Source organism: Rissa tridactyla, chromosome 7 (genome assembly GCF_028500815.1).
Source record: "Rissa tridactyla isolate bRisTri1 chromosome 7, bRisTri1.patW.cur.20221130, whole genome shotgun sequence".
Classification (NCBI taxonomy): domain Eukaryota; kingdom Metazoa; phylum Chordata; class Aves; order Charadriiformes; family Laridae; genus Rissa; species Rissa tridactyla.
In genome coordinates this window covers 36,505,816-36,519,233 of record NC_071472.1, presented here as the reverse complement: position 1 = coordinate 36,519,233, position 13,418 = coordinate 36,505,816, and the positions used below count along the sequence as shown (strand labels likewise).

Here is a 13,418-nt window from a genome sequence, read left to right as displayed (position 1 = left end):
GAGTCTGGTACACATGCATAATGTTCAATGCCTACAGAAAATAAAGAGAAGTTGCACAGGGCTTTCAAATAGTAGCTTTTGCTTGGTAGGTAAGATGTGAGAAACGTTAGCTAATTCAAAAGCTCCAGATGATAAACTTTTTCAGTTTGGAAAATGCTGATTTGTTCAGTAGGACTGTGGGAGGAAAAGGAATTCAGAAGATATTCAGACATTGGTCAAGCCAAAAGGAAAGACGGAGAGTCAGAGGGAGCATTTTAGTTCTTTAAGAGTGCTTTTACTGCTGGTGTGACACCTATTAACATTCCTGCCTGCAATTGACCTGTCAGGCTTCTCAAGTCCATTTTCTTGCAGGAAGAAATTGTGGGCTGCAACATCGCGCTGTTTTCCTCGTGCTCTTTTCTTCAGCATGTTGATGGTTGACAGAGCAACATCTGTGAGCGGTCACAGCTGGGCAGGAGGGTGCAGGTGTGCCTAGCAGACAGCGGACAGGCAGCACATAGGAAACGCTGGCTGTGCTGCTCCCCTCTAGCATCCAGAGACTAAAAAAGTTAGGGCGTCTGGAGGGAAAGCGAAGATTTTTCTTTGGATGACATAAACGTTTTTTCATACACGCTGATGTCGGGAAATCTAGCCTTGAGTGAAAAGGGCACTATAACATTTCATCTGCGGAGTCTGCCTCAGTTTCCCTGGTGAACCAGCACAAGGTGTTTCCCATGAATTTACGCCTTCTGAGCATCAATAAGAGGCCAGTGATATGTAGGGTTTGTTGGGCAGCAGAACAGAATGAACTTAAATCCTGCCTCTTTCCAAACTGGTGCTTGTCATGAGTAGTACAGGTGGCTGTAGTCCCTTTTGGTTTCGTTTTTTTCAGGTAATGACACTGCTGTTTGCAGCAGTGGCCTGTCAGCGTCCCTGCTCTGTGTGGGCTGATTGCTCCCTGACAGAGGAAAAAATGGAATGAGTGGGCAAGCGTGATTACAGCCTGACGGGGGCTCAGGATCGGACCTGGAACATGAAATCAGTTTAAACTCCGATATTGAATTACTGGTGTGGCAGGTTGTCCCTGTTAACTCTTATAAAAGAAAAAGGTGGTTATTTTCTACATGAGTTGGTGGTATTGAAACCAAAGGCGCTTTTTTTTTTTTTTTTTTTTTTTTTTTTTAAATAGTCAGAGCTTGAAGCATATGCGAGTACATCTGTTGGGTCAGTTTTGATGGTAGGGAAGTTGTCCTTTTGCTACATTGCCACAAAAGAAGACAAACAAGCCCACCGCTGCAGGCAGTGATAATTCCAGTGCAGCAAACGTGTGCTAATGACTGCACATCTGTAGGAAGCTGCTGGCAACTGCTGCTGTCTTACTGTATGAGGGCGATGTGGAAAACCTTGGACAATTCCGTAACACGCTGTATGCCAATAATGGGGTATTACTTCATTTCCCCTTAGAGAATGTGCGAACTTAATTGTACAAGGCTTTGGGGGTTTTGCCTATTCTCTGTATCATCTTCTATTTATAGTTTTCATTAGCTATTGTTTCACATTGGCGGATGATAAGACTGCGGTGACTGCGGAATAGTGTGATTTTTAATTTGCCATCTTTGCGGCCAACAGGGACAAAAAGTTTTTAGATTCAGCCGGCCTAGCTGGATGGCAATCCCAGGCATTGCAAGTAGCAGATACAACAGTCTGTGTTTTAAAAGGCTACGTGTAATGTGGGAGCCTGCAGATAAGTGTTTTACAGATGTAGTGTGCCCAGCGCTTCTCCTCCCGAGCATGTTGTCCAACATAAAAGAGGTTGAGCTGTGAAGGATTACTCTGAATGTTCTTTCTTATTTTTCTGAGAATGGAAACATATTGGAAGTGTACTCACTCTGTTGAATTAAGGCCTAGATATGAGACCAAAGTGAGGAAGAACGGATTTGACAAATGACTAGAGAAAACGGAGGTGTTCTGAAATGCTGCCAATGTTTGCTTTAGGCATAAGAAAGGTAAATTTGGGATAAGGCTCAAGTGCTAAGGGGGCGTGGGGGAGACATCAGGGAATGTGTGAAGAAGAATCTGATTTGCAGACTGCAACCGTTAGAAGAATTTTGGGGTTTTTTTTCTGAGCTAATTCATTGCTGTATTAAAATTCTAATAATTTGCAGCTGTAATCTTTATACAATACTGTAGTTATTCTTAATGTCAACACAATCGTATTTTACAGTCACAAAAACAAATGTATTAGGTAAATTGAGAGAGTCCCACTTACATTTTTAGGTTGCTTTTTATTGAGTTTCCAGTTTGAAGTATAGCCTCACTTCAGTACCTCCATACATCATCTCCTGCCCAGCCATCTCCATTTGACAATAACTAGAAGTGTGCTTGTTTTAGAGGACACAACCCATTCTGGTTCTTTCCTCTAACCTAATTTCCTGTTTGCTGGTGCTCTCTCACCAGCGCAGCTGTGGTTTCAATCATTAGTGGTCTCTCAGCCACTGGGAGCGTGTTTTGGTCCTGTCCCTCTCATAGTTCTGGTTCTTGAAAATGGCTCTTGAGAAACGTTCATCTTTTTAAAGGTGCATGAGTACATATATAGGTAGAAGCCACTTCCTTTTATGTACCGTTCTCCAAATTGTGGTGAGCACGCTGTCACCAGCACTGATGGGAAAAGATTTCCAGTGGCAAGGTGGTTTTGAATATGTGGCAAATACAAATACTTGGACATGGATTCGGATGGAGTTTCTGAGCTTAGTGATGTATTGCTAAATATCTTGATGGAAGTTTAGTCTTGCAGTGTAGCAGGGGTTTGATTTATTTATTTATTTATTTTCCCTGTGTAGTGTGCTGATTTTTGAGTTGTTTTTTTTTTAAAGCTACTTTTATAATTGGTATTTGGTATTTCAAAAACACCGAATGTATTAATCTTCTATTTAATTCTACTAGTAGATTAAATTTCATCATTGTTTAAATTAAATCCAAATGTTTAATGTATGTTTAAACGTTGTTGGCTTTTCTTAACCATGTTTTCTTTCCCACTTGTTACATCAGATAGCCAACCAAATTATCCCACAAGCTTGCCGGATTTTTCTTTGTTGTTACCTAAACCAGGGCAGGGATTAGAATTGGATTCTACCGAAGTGGGGGACAAACAACACTGGTATGGCAGGCTATTCTTGAATCATACATCAGTGTATGAGGTAATCTTTAAGGAATACTTTGCAAAGGCTAAACTGTTGCAAATGATTTTGAGAATTCAGTGTTAAACAAGATGTCTAGGAATATTGACCAATTTTTTCGTCACCTATGTTTCTAATATTTTCTAGCTCTCAAGTTAATGGAAGTATTTTAACCTATAGTATGATGTTAAACTATTGTGGGGGGAAAAAACCAAGCTGAAAGTTAACCTTTAACCATAAAACCGAACTGTTCAAATATATTGATAAATAAACATTTGTATACAGCTTTCAGATCCAGCTTTTAGTAGTAGATATGGTGTCTTTGCGTACCTCTTCTGCAAAATGTGCCTCTGAGCTTGGGAATACATGAATGTTCTTGATGGGTTTGGCTGCTCTTGGTCTTGAAATTCCCGAGCAGTGATGCATGAAGTGTGGTAGGTGGTATGTAATTTCACAATGGTAGGGGAGGTATACGACTTAGAACTTAAAATTTAGGTTGAAATTGCCCATATTAGGATTTTTATGTTGGATTTTTTTTTTTTTTGGCTACAAACCCAATATTTAATAAGTTCCATACTTGAGAAAGGCTTTTTTTTCAGCCTTCAAAAATTATTTGAGTATTAACTGATGTATGAGAAGTAATTAGGTCATTGAAACAAGACTGGTAGTTTAAAGAATTTGTCTTAATGGGATACAGAAGTTGAAGTGATACCTCTGAAAAGATTTTGTGAATGCTTAAAATTTTTTTGATGATTCAGAGAGGTGAACTTTTAAGAATTAAAGTATCTTTCTCTAACAAAAATATTTTTCCAGTGTTTTTGTTTAAAATAAATGCTCTCTGTTTGTTTAGCAGAGTTGACAGCTTTGGTTGGTTACCATAGTTCAGCACTGGTTTTGCATTTCCACGTGAATGTCTAGTAATTCCCAGGCTTGGTTCAGGTTTTGGGGATCTTGTTGTATTACTTCTGTTCCTGCCTGTGGAGATGTGCTTCTCTTCGTTGAATTTGGAAAAACATCAGACATGGCTTATGTTGTGATCTAATATGCCTCAAATGTCACTCATGGCTCAAAAATCAAATAACGTGTAGTAACACAGTGGCTGTGCACAGAAGCAAGAGATAAAAGGCTTCGCTTGTTTTACATTAGTTATCTGATGGATAGCTACTACAGCAAGTTAACGGTGATTGTATAAGCTAATAGCTGTTCAAAGATGTTTTGAAAAAACGAGAAAAAATTAACTTAAAATATGCTGCAGAGATAGGGGGAGCAAGGACAGCTTGATAGCATTTCATAGCTGAGAGGTTACAGCTGACTGGCGGAGTTCGGCTGTTGTTTGGTGTAGCTGTAGCTGTGCAGTAGTTGATTCTTGGGTTGTGTTGTCAGCAAAGTTGTTCTCTCACCTCTGGTTCCCCGTTTGCTGGCTGCCACTGCCAATACGTTCATTTTTCAGTCTTGTGAAAACCGAAAGCAGTAACTGTGCACCTGGAGCTCTTGAGGAGCTTGGTTAATCTTGTGTGGTGTTTGGATTGTGAGGATAAAAGGCTGGGAGGATCAAATAGGTGTCATGTTTTGGCCTGACCTTGACTTTGTCTGAATTACTTTGTTTATCAGACTTGGTTACTTTGTTTGATCCTGGTCCCCTGTTTAAGCCTGGCTTCTGCCTTTTGCCACCCCAGTTACACAGATGCAGAGTCTCTGCTTGTCAGATGGATTGGTGCTGCCCTACAGAAATGGTCTCTTAAGCAATAAAATTAGAAATAAATTCAAATAAGTCTGGTTAGGAAATGAAGTAATTTGGTAGCCTCGTGTGACCAAGAGCAGTGCTGTAGTGGAATATAGTACAGGGTATATGAATTAAGATAAAATAGTGTGGGTTTTGTCTCTGCATGAGTTCACTTAGTTGGTTTCTATTTAGATATTGATGGGGTTGGAGAAATGCAAGTAAGGGTGAGAAAGAAATTCAGACAAATGTAAACCTTAATTTGATACGCTGGAGATGTTGATGACGCTTTTGATAAAACTTGGGTTTTCATTCACTTGAACACTGTGGTGAAGTCATCCAAAAAATCTGGATGTGGTGCCCACTGGAATCTTCATTCATGTTTCTTGGAGTTTCATATTTAATGTATAGTGGACCAGAAGGCATTGTTGACCGCTAGGACTTATTTTTTTTGGAATTATATGGACTACTTGTGTAGATAGAATGACTTTGAGAATGTTTCTTGGAAAAATATTTTAAAGCAGTGTCATTCAAGCGTGTTTAACTTGTATTCCTTAAGTAGTGTTACTGGATAATGCCTGTGAATAATTAGAATAACTCTGAGCTAACTTTGCTCTTTGTTTTATTTTTTTTTCCCTCATTTCTCTCTTTGCAGGAGAAAATGGCCAAAATGGAGGTCAAGACGTCGCTTTTAGACAACATGATAGGGGTGGGAGATATGGTTCTTTTAGAGCCACTCAATGAAGATTCGTTCATCAATAATCTGAAAAAGCGCTTTGATCACAATGAAGTATATGTGAGTATATGTTAACAAATAACATCCTATGGGGAGCTATGTTGTCATTCTTAAAATATGTGTTTATTTATACGGATACACACAGACTGAATGCCTGAACATAATCTATTGTATTAGGGATATTTTAAACCTTACTTGTGCTGTAGTCTTTCCTGTCCTGCATTGTTTGCATTTGATCTTTTCCATCTGGGATATTTTTCCTTTTTCTTTTTCCCTGTTGCACAATGTGGTGGACCTCTGATTTTTATAAAAAACAGTTCCAGAACTGATGATGACAATAACTTTGATACTCCTGTTGTCAGAGGACATTGCAGTTATAAATAATTCACTTCCAGGGAAGGCACTTCCAGGATGTTAGAGCAGGTTGACGCAGAAACAGTATATGCTTGGAATATGCTAGGGATAGCTTAAATGTTGCCTGGTATCTTTGATTTGCAAAAAAGTTATGTTTATTAGAATGCTTGGCTCTTAAGCTAGAAACAATGAGCTTGGATATATGTGGAAGTAATCAAAATCTTCAGGCATATTAATCTCGTGAGTGATGATCAATAGGAGAGATGTTGTGAACTGACAGTTGAAACACAGGCTTGGAATGAAGAGGCAAATAGTGATTCCAGTTAAGCCTTTCATTTCCTGCTTCATCTCTCTTTGTTCCATTTTTGTTAAAACGTGCACAGTATTGTATCTGTTGTACTGCAGAGGTTGTGTGAACTTAATGATTTGTAGAGAGTTTCCAAGACTGCTGGTGAAAGATAAGTTTTTTAAGAGTAAAGCTGAAATATGTAAGCCAAAGTTATAGCTGTGATCTGCAAGCAGTTGTGTCTGCAGTTTATTACAATCAAATAGATGTGTTCTGTACTTAATTATAACTTAGCCTCCCTCCCCCTTTTTTATTTTTAGTGTGACTATATTTCTCCTTCTTGCTAAGCATTTGAACCTTCATGGTTTCATTGTACTTCTTCCTCTCCATTCTCCAGTATGGAAATATCTGTGTTATTTTTGTTTGCTTCTTCTGTCCCTTAGTTATAGTCTGTGCTTTTATACCTCTGCTATTCATTGTCTGCCACATCTTTCTTCTGGAGTCATTTTCCTACTCAACTGTGCCTGTTCCCTTTTCTGTAGGCATTAGCTTGGTAATACAGAGTTGCAGCTATCTGCTATCGTATCACCTCCACCCACTTGCTCCTTATGTTTGGAGCAGAACGGACCAGAAAAATAAAGGAAGATGAGGAGTCTCAGTTTCCATTAAAACCTTTGTTGGAGAAGAAAACCAAAACGATCTGTGTTTGTAAAAACATTTCTTCCACAATGGTCAAAAAAATCTTCCTGATACCTTTGAGAGTTACATTTCCAAAAATCTGTGTCTTAAATTTTCCCTGTTCTTCGAAGATGTAGTCCATTCCCTCTTGATAACCCTTAGACATTGATACAGGCAGGAAGATATCAGACTCCTCTTTGCTGCTCTTTCATCCTGCTTCTGGCAAGTCCTCCATATTCAACAGCTGCAGTGGCTGCCTCTCGTGGGATTCAGAGTTTTGTTTTTCAGTCCGTGGCTTGTATAATTAACCTGTCTCACATCAGTTTTAAGGTTAACTTTATATTCCTTATACCTACAGTAAAAGTGGGTGATTCTGAATCATCTCATTCCACTTTAGCTCAAGAAAATGTGAAGGAGAAGAGAAGGAAAGGGAGCTATTTGCCTAGAGTTTTAAGATGACAATACTACCTTGCCCAATTTTGGGGTCATATTTGAAAGTTTTATTTAAAGCATTTTATTTAAAGCATTAAAGATAGAAACCTATTCTGTGAGGGTACCCTAGACTATGCAGCCTCTTAAGAAGGATTGCTAAAAGTCATGTGGGAGTGAATTTGATAAGATTTTTTTTTTAATGTAAACTACTGTGGATTGCAAAGTATTTAATTGCATGTTTCTACTTAACTTAGACTGGATAGCTTTTTCTTGAAAGAAATCAGTTTGAATGACAAGTGGGTAATCTGTTTTATTTTTATGTGCTATGACGTGCTAGCTGACAACCATGTTCAAATGCGCGGTTCTTCGAGACAGGGACAGGGAAGCATGTGTTTCCCCCAGTTTCTGATTCGGTTGGGCCTGGCACTGATGTGCAATGTAATTAGCTGTATTATTTGGCAGGTGATACAAGGTGTCGCTTTTCTCTAGCAATGTAAGATCCTTTGCCTTGCAGGTGGAAAAGCCTAATACTTAAACATGCTCTGTAGAGAAGTATGAACTGCTGCCAAAACCAAAGGAGGTTTTTTTTTTTTTTTGGTCCGTCCCCTCCACCCCCTAATCATTCCCTTGTAGTTTGTTGCACTATCATTTACCCTTTTTATCTCTGGATTTGTTTGATCGTGTGATTATTTTTTTAAGGTCTTAGAAGTACTGTTTGTGAGTCCACACCGTGAAGGCAAAATGTTCCAGATCTTTGCAAGTATTAAAACTTTCGCTGCATCAGTGATGGAAAGAGTAGATGTTTACATCTGTGCTACATGCTGCTAACAAGTATACAAGTTAGTTAGTTTGCGATGCTGCATGATTTTATTTACTAAATCACTCTGAGGAATAATTTCTCCTTTCCCTATCCGTTGAGTTCTGCTACCCTGCAAATTTCACGCTAATGTTGCCTATTTTAGAAAACTTTTAAAACAGTAACAGTTGGAACCGTGCTCATAGTAACAACCACGTTAATTTTCAAGTGCAGACTCTTTTCTCCCTTCTCCTTATTGCCACCCACTCTCTTCTCCCCAGACCTCACTCATGAAAACTACACTTTACATTTCTGTTTTTAGACTTAGATGAGCACAATGAAGCCTTTGTGTAATCTGGAAGTAATGTTTGTTTTACCATGTAAAATCTGTAGTTTGCATGCGATCCCTGGGGAGACCAAATTGGACTATTAAAGAGCTACTGTTGATGCCTAACAAAGACTGCAGATTTCTTCAGCTCTAACAAGCTTCACAAGTTGACCACTCAGGATCCTTTCAGGGGACAATAGAATCACAGAATCATAGAAATGCCTAGGTTGGAAGGGACCTTTCAGATCATCTAGTCCAAACATCAACCTAACTCTGACAAAAACCATTGCTAAACCATATCTCTAAGCACTGTGTCTACCTGTCTTTTAAATACCTCCAGGGATGGTGCCTCAACCACTTCCCTGGGCAGCCTGTTCCAGTGCTTGATAACCCTTTCAGTGTAAACATTTTTCCTAATATCCAGTCTGAACCTCCCCTGGTGCAACTTGAGGCCGTTTCCTCTCGTCCTATGTCCCGTTACTTGGGAGAAGAGACCGACACCCACCTCTCTACAACCTCCTTTCAGGTAGTTGTAGAGAGTGATAAGGTCTCCCCTCAGCCTCCTTTTCTCCAGGCTAAACAATCCCAGTTCCCTCAGCCGCTCCTCGTAAGACTTGTTCTTCAGATCCCTCATCAGCTTTGTTTCCCTTCTCTGGACCCGCTCCAGCACCTCAGTGTCTGTCTTGTAGTGAGGGGCCCAAAACTGGACACAGTACTTGAAGTGGGGCTCGCCAGTGCCGAGTACAGGGGGACGATCACTTCCCTAGTCCTGCTGGACACACTGTTCCTGAAACAGGCCAGGATGCTATTGGCCTTCTTGGCCACCTGGGCACACTGCTGGCTCGTATTCAGCCACCAGTTGACCAACACCCCCAGGTCCTTTTCTGCCAGGCAGCTCTCCAGCTGCTCTTCCCCAAGCCTGTAACGCTGCATGGGGTTGCTGTTGACCCAAGTGCAGGACCCGGCACTTGGCCTTGTTGAACCTCATACCAATGGCCTCAGCCCATCGATCCAGACTGTTCAGATCCCTCTGCAGAGCCTTCCTACCCTCAGGCAGGTCGACACTCCCACCCAACTTGGTGTCATCTGCAAACTGACTGAGGGTGCGCTCAATCCCCTCATCCAGATCATTGATAAAGATATTAAAGAGAACTGTCCCCAGTACTGAGCCCTGGGGGACAACACTTGTAATCAGCCACCAACTGGATTTAACTGCATTCACCACCACTCTCTGGACCTGGCCCTCCAGACAGTTTTTAACGCACCGTAGAGTACTCCCATCCAAGCCATGGGCAGCCAGTTTCTCCAGGAGGATGCTGTGTGAAACTGTATCAAAGGCTAAAGACTCTAAAGTCCAGGTAAACAACACCCACAGCCTTTCCCTCATCCACCAAGAGGGTCACCTTGTCATGGAAAGAGATCAGGTTTGTCACAGTTGTGGGGTTAAGTTCAGCCCTGATGTCAGTTCTCCATTGGAAGCACTACTAAAAGTTGTGTCCAAGTTTAAAAAACTAAGTCAAACTGAAGCCATGTGAACGGATTGAAATGTTTCTACAGCAGTAAACCAGGGCTTACTCAACATCAGCTTCTAAGCAGTTTTCTGTAGACTCACGGTTGTGTCTGTGCTACATATGTTAGTTTTAAAATGGAGTTGTAGTTATAACGTTCGAAAGGATTTGTTGTGAGGAATGAGAACTGTAACATTGATAGCTTTGAAAACGCTGTAAAATTGGCCAGATGTTGCATAATTGTGTTAGCCAGCCTGGATAGGTAAACCAACGAAGGGGGCTTATAAGAAAGATGGAGACAAACTTTTTAGTTGGGCCTGTTGAGATAGGACAAGGCGTAATGGTTTTAAGATAAAAGGGTAGATTTGGACTAGATATAAGGAAGAAATTATTTACGATGTGGGTGGTGAAACACTGGAACAGGCTGCCCAGAGGGGTGGTAGATGCCCCATTCCTGGAAATGTTCAAGGTCAGGTTGGATGGTGCTCTGAGCAACCTGATCTAGTTGAAGATGTCCCTGCTCATTGCAGTGGGGGTGGACTAGATGACCTTTAAAGGTGTCTTCCAACCCAAACTACTCTATAGTTCTATGAAATGCAAGAGTCAGATTGAGCCATCAGTGAGCAGTACCAAATCTCTCCCTGTAGCTAAAGATGACAAGATAAATGGGCTCATTCCACTGGAAGAGAATACAATTTTTGTCTTTTCTAGTGCCTTTCACAGTAGGTATGTTTGATGCTGAATGTTTGATGTTGGACATGGTAGCGCAGCTCCATTTACCCCTTTGAAATTCCAAATCTTCTTCATAAGAGCTCCCCTTTCAAGAGCATTCAGATCTGGATCCCCTGACTGTCCTCTTGTACCATCCTGGGCATGGGCGCTGTACAGCCCGTCAAGAAAATTAGCTAAGTTTCATATCATGGTGCAAACAGGGCAATAAGAGTACTCCTAACAGTTAGAGAACAGAGTACAGCTTGATTACCTGTTGTTCAATTTTATGTGTATTTGTTGGAAAGTCTAATGAACTTGGGTGTTAGGTTGCATACCAGAGCGCAAAGCTGGAGGCTGTGCCTATAAAAATAAGCATGAAGGCTGGTGGAGCTGGAGTTAGGCCAAATATTCTACTAAAGGCCATCAGATTCTGCAGTAATCTCATGCTGAGTGGCTTTGCGGGGGGAAGGGCTCATTGGGTAACACGCATGTGTTAATTGGAAATGGGAATCTTGGAGTTTAGTCATGTCTGGAAACATCTGGGGTACGTCTGACCAAGAAAAACCTCCTTAAAAAGCTGTACTTGTTTATTATATTATTTTTGCAACTCTTAAACTTTTTATTGATAAAATTTGCATCGCTTTTTTGCAAAAGTTTTTTCTGTATATATCAGTAACAAAAGCCTGTGAGACTTTAACTTTACAGAGTAAGCGTGGCTCATGGGCAATGCAGTTAGCAAGTAGCGAAACCACAATGTTGATTATTTGAAGGTTCCAGGGAGCAGTTTGTGTGGTTAAAATGTATGACCTAGAGACCGCATGAAAAACTTCAAATACATTCATAAAATTCAGTTTGTATGTGACTGGTGAATTTTGACTCATTCTGTTGAACTCCTTCCCTGAATTTTTTATTTTGATTTACTTTTTTTTTTTAAGTTGGTTGAAATATGCTCAGCCAATCCAGCTCAGCAATTATTTTTCCTTTGTGTTTTGGGATGCCGACAAATGGGCAGGGGAGCATCTGTCTATATGTGTATTTACAGTGATTGATGAACGGTAGAGATGTGGGATAAATTGTAGTGTACGTATTGGTCTGAGGCTTATTTTTGTACTGGGTTTGCCGCTTTGTGAAGCGTATGGAAGCAGCAGGGGAGGTGTGAGGAGTCTGGAGGGGAGTGGAGCTGCGTAGGCTCACGGGAGTCAGCCTTTAGAGGCCAGACACAGCTTTATTCTGCTGCCCTGCACATTTTTCCCTGCAGTTATGTTGTTTCTTGAAGTCTTCCCAAATTTGCAGAGGTCAACGTTTTGTTCCTTACAACAAAATGTTTGTTTGTTTTTTGTTCTTCCAACAAAACAGAATCTTTCTCTGATGTCAGTGTTTAATTTGTATTTTCTGTGCGTGGAGTTTGTGGGCTGCCTTGGGCAGGAACAACCTTATGGTACTGAACACATGTTGTTTTATCACTGCAATATTAAATATTTGGCATTCCAGTATAAGAACTTAGTGTTAGCTGTTTGAGGTAGCATCCTTGTGGCTGCCTTCTGGTGGCGTGGCTATTGCGGTGTGCTTGTTTCACAGCCTGAGCCGCTTCCTGTTGATCTCTATTGTTTTGATGTTTTAGGGGTAGCCTTTTTGTTTCTGACTTGACTATAATCTACGATGCCTGTCTATAGTATTGACTATAGAGTTATGTGAATGAGACCTATTGTCTTGGTCTGCATCGGACTAGTGTGACCATCCCTCTATATAACTCTGTTGTGATGACCAAAGTTTTGTGGTATTAGGATACGTGAATGCCGCTTGCTGGGAAAATCTTCATTGTAATATAATTGAGTGATTGTTGAAGTTCAATCTTATTCTCAACTTTATTACCTTCTGAAGTCAGCGTGATCATGGTTGTTTTTAGTATGTTGTTCTTGAGGCCCGATGGCGTCCTTTGTTGGGTTTTGAAGAGGCTTGTTATCCCCTGTGGTTTAGGGTACGTCCTAGCTGCGTGCACGCCTGCCGGCAACAGGTCTGTGCCCTTGCTGCTCCTGTAGCAACACACAGAAGAGTCTGTCCCCCTGCCAGACCCGGCTCTGCTCTCCTGTACCTCGACGTATTTACTTGTGTTTATTCAACGAGTCCAGCCTGGACTGCTCGTCCTCCTTTGGGAGTTTGAGGAGAAGCAGGTGTGGTGACTGTCATTTCTTAAAGGCAGGATGGTTTGAGAGCCGGAGCAGAGCAGCCATCCATCCGCCCATGATGGGAGCCCAGGGGACCTGAGTTTCCTCAGATCTCTTTCTCTTCCTCCCTCGGGAGATGCCTGCGTCGGTTTGAGCGATTTTCCCATCAGTGCCTCAACAGTTTCCCTCTTTGAGGGAAGCTACTGAGTTGTAGTAATAATATTGTTGCAGCTGCCACAGGCTAGGACCTTGAAGCCTGCTGCTTCTCCTTCAGATGTGAAGAAGGGCTTGTGTGCCCAAGGCACATCTTTTCCCGTGATAGCTTGTGGTCTAAGAAGGAAGTGCTCTGCCTCCCTGTAAATCTTGCTTTGCTTGTTACCTAGATAGAAATCCTGTTGGTCCTCTGGCCCTTTGCATCGGCTCACTCTGGTAAAACAAACTTTATAACTTGCCCGGAGTCAGGAGTAAAGATTTTTACAGCTAGCAGGTTAGTTGCTTTTTACCTTGAAGTGCTTTGTGGGAGGAGAGTTACTTATCTCAAGGCAGTGC

At 41.2% G+C, this 13,418-nt stretch overlaps 1 protein-coding gene across 5 annotated transcripts in view; it reads left to right on the top strand.

Moving 5' to 3' along the window:
- The window catches only part of MYO1B (myosin IB), a 115,008-nt gene that overhangs the window by 11,166 nt on the left and 90,424 nt on the right, over positions 1-13,418 (top strand). For all 5 annotated transcript variants that reach the window (XM_054208472.1, XM_054208475.1, XM_054208473.1 and 2 more), the window contains exon 2: positions 5,531-5,671. In XM_054208472.1, coding sequence (XP_054064447.1) covers positions 5,537-5,671 — 135 coding nt within the window. In that variant the 5' untranslated portion in view covers positions 5,531-5,536. The remainder of the gene's footprint in view (positions 1-5,530; positions 5,672-13,418) is intronic.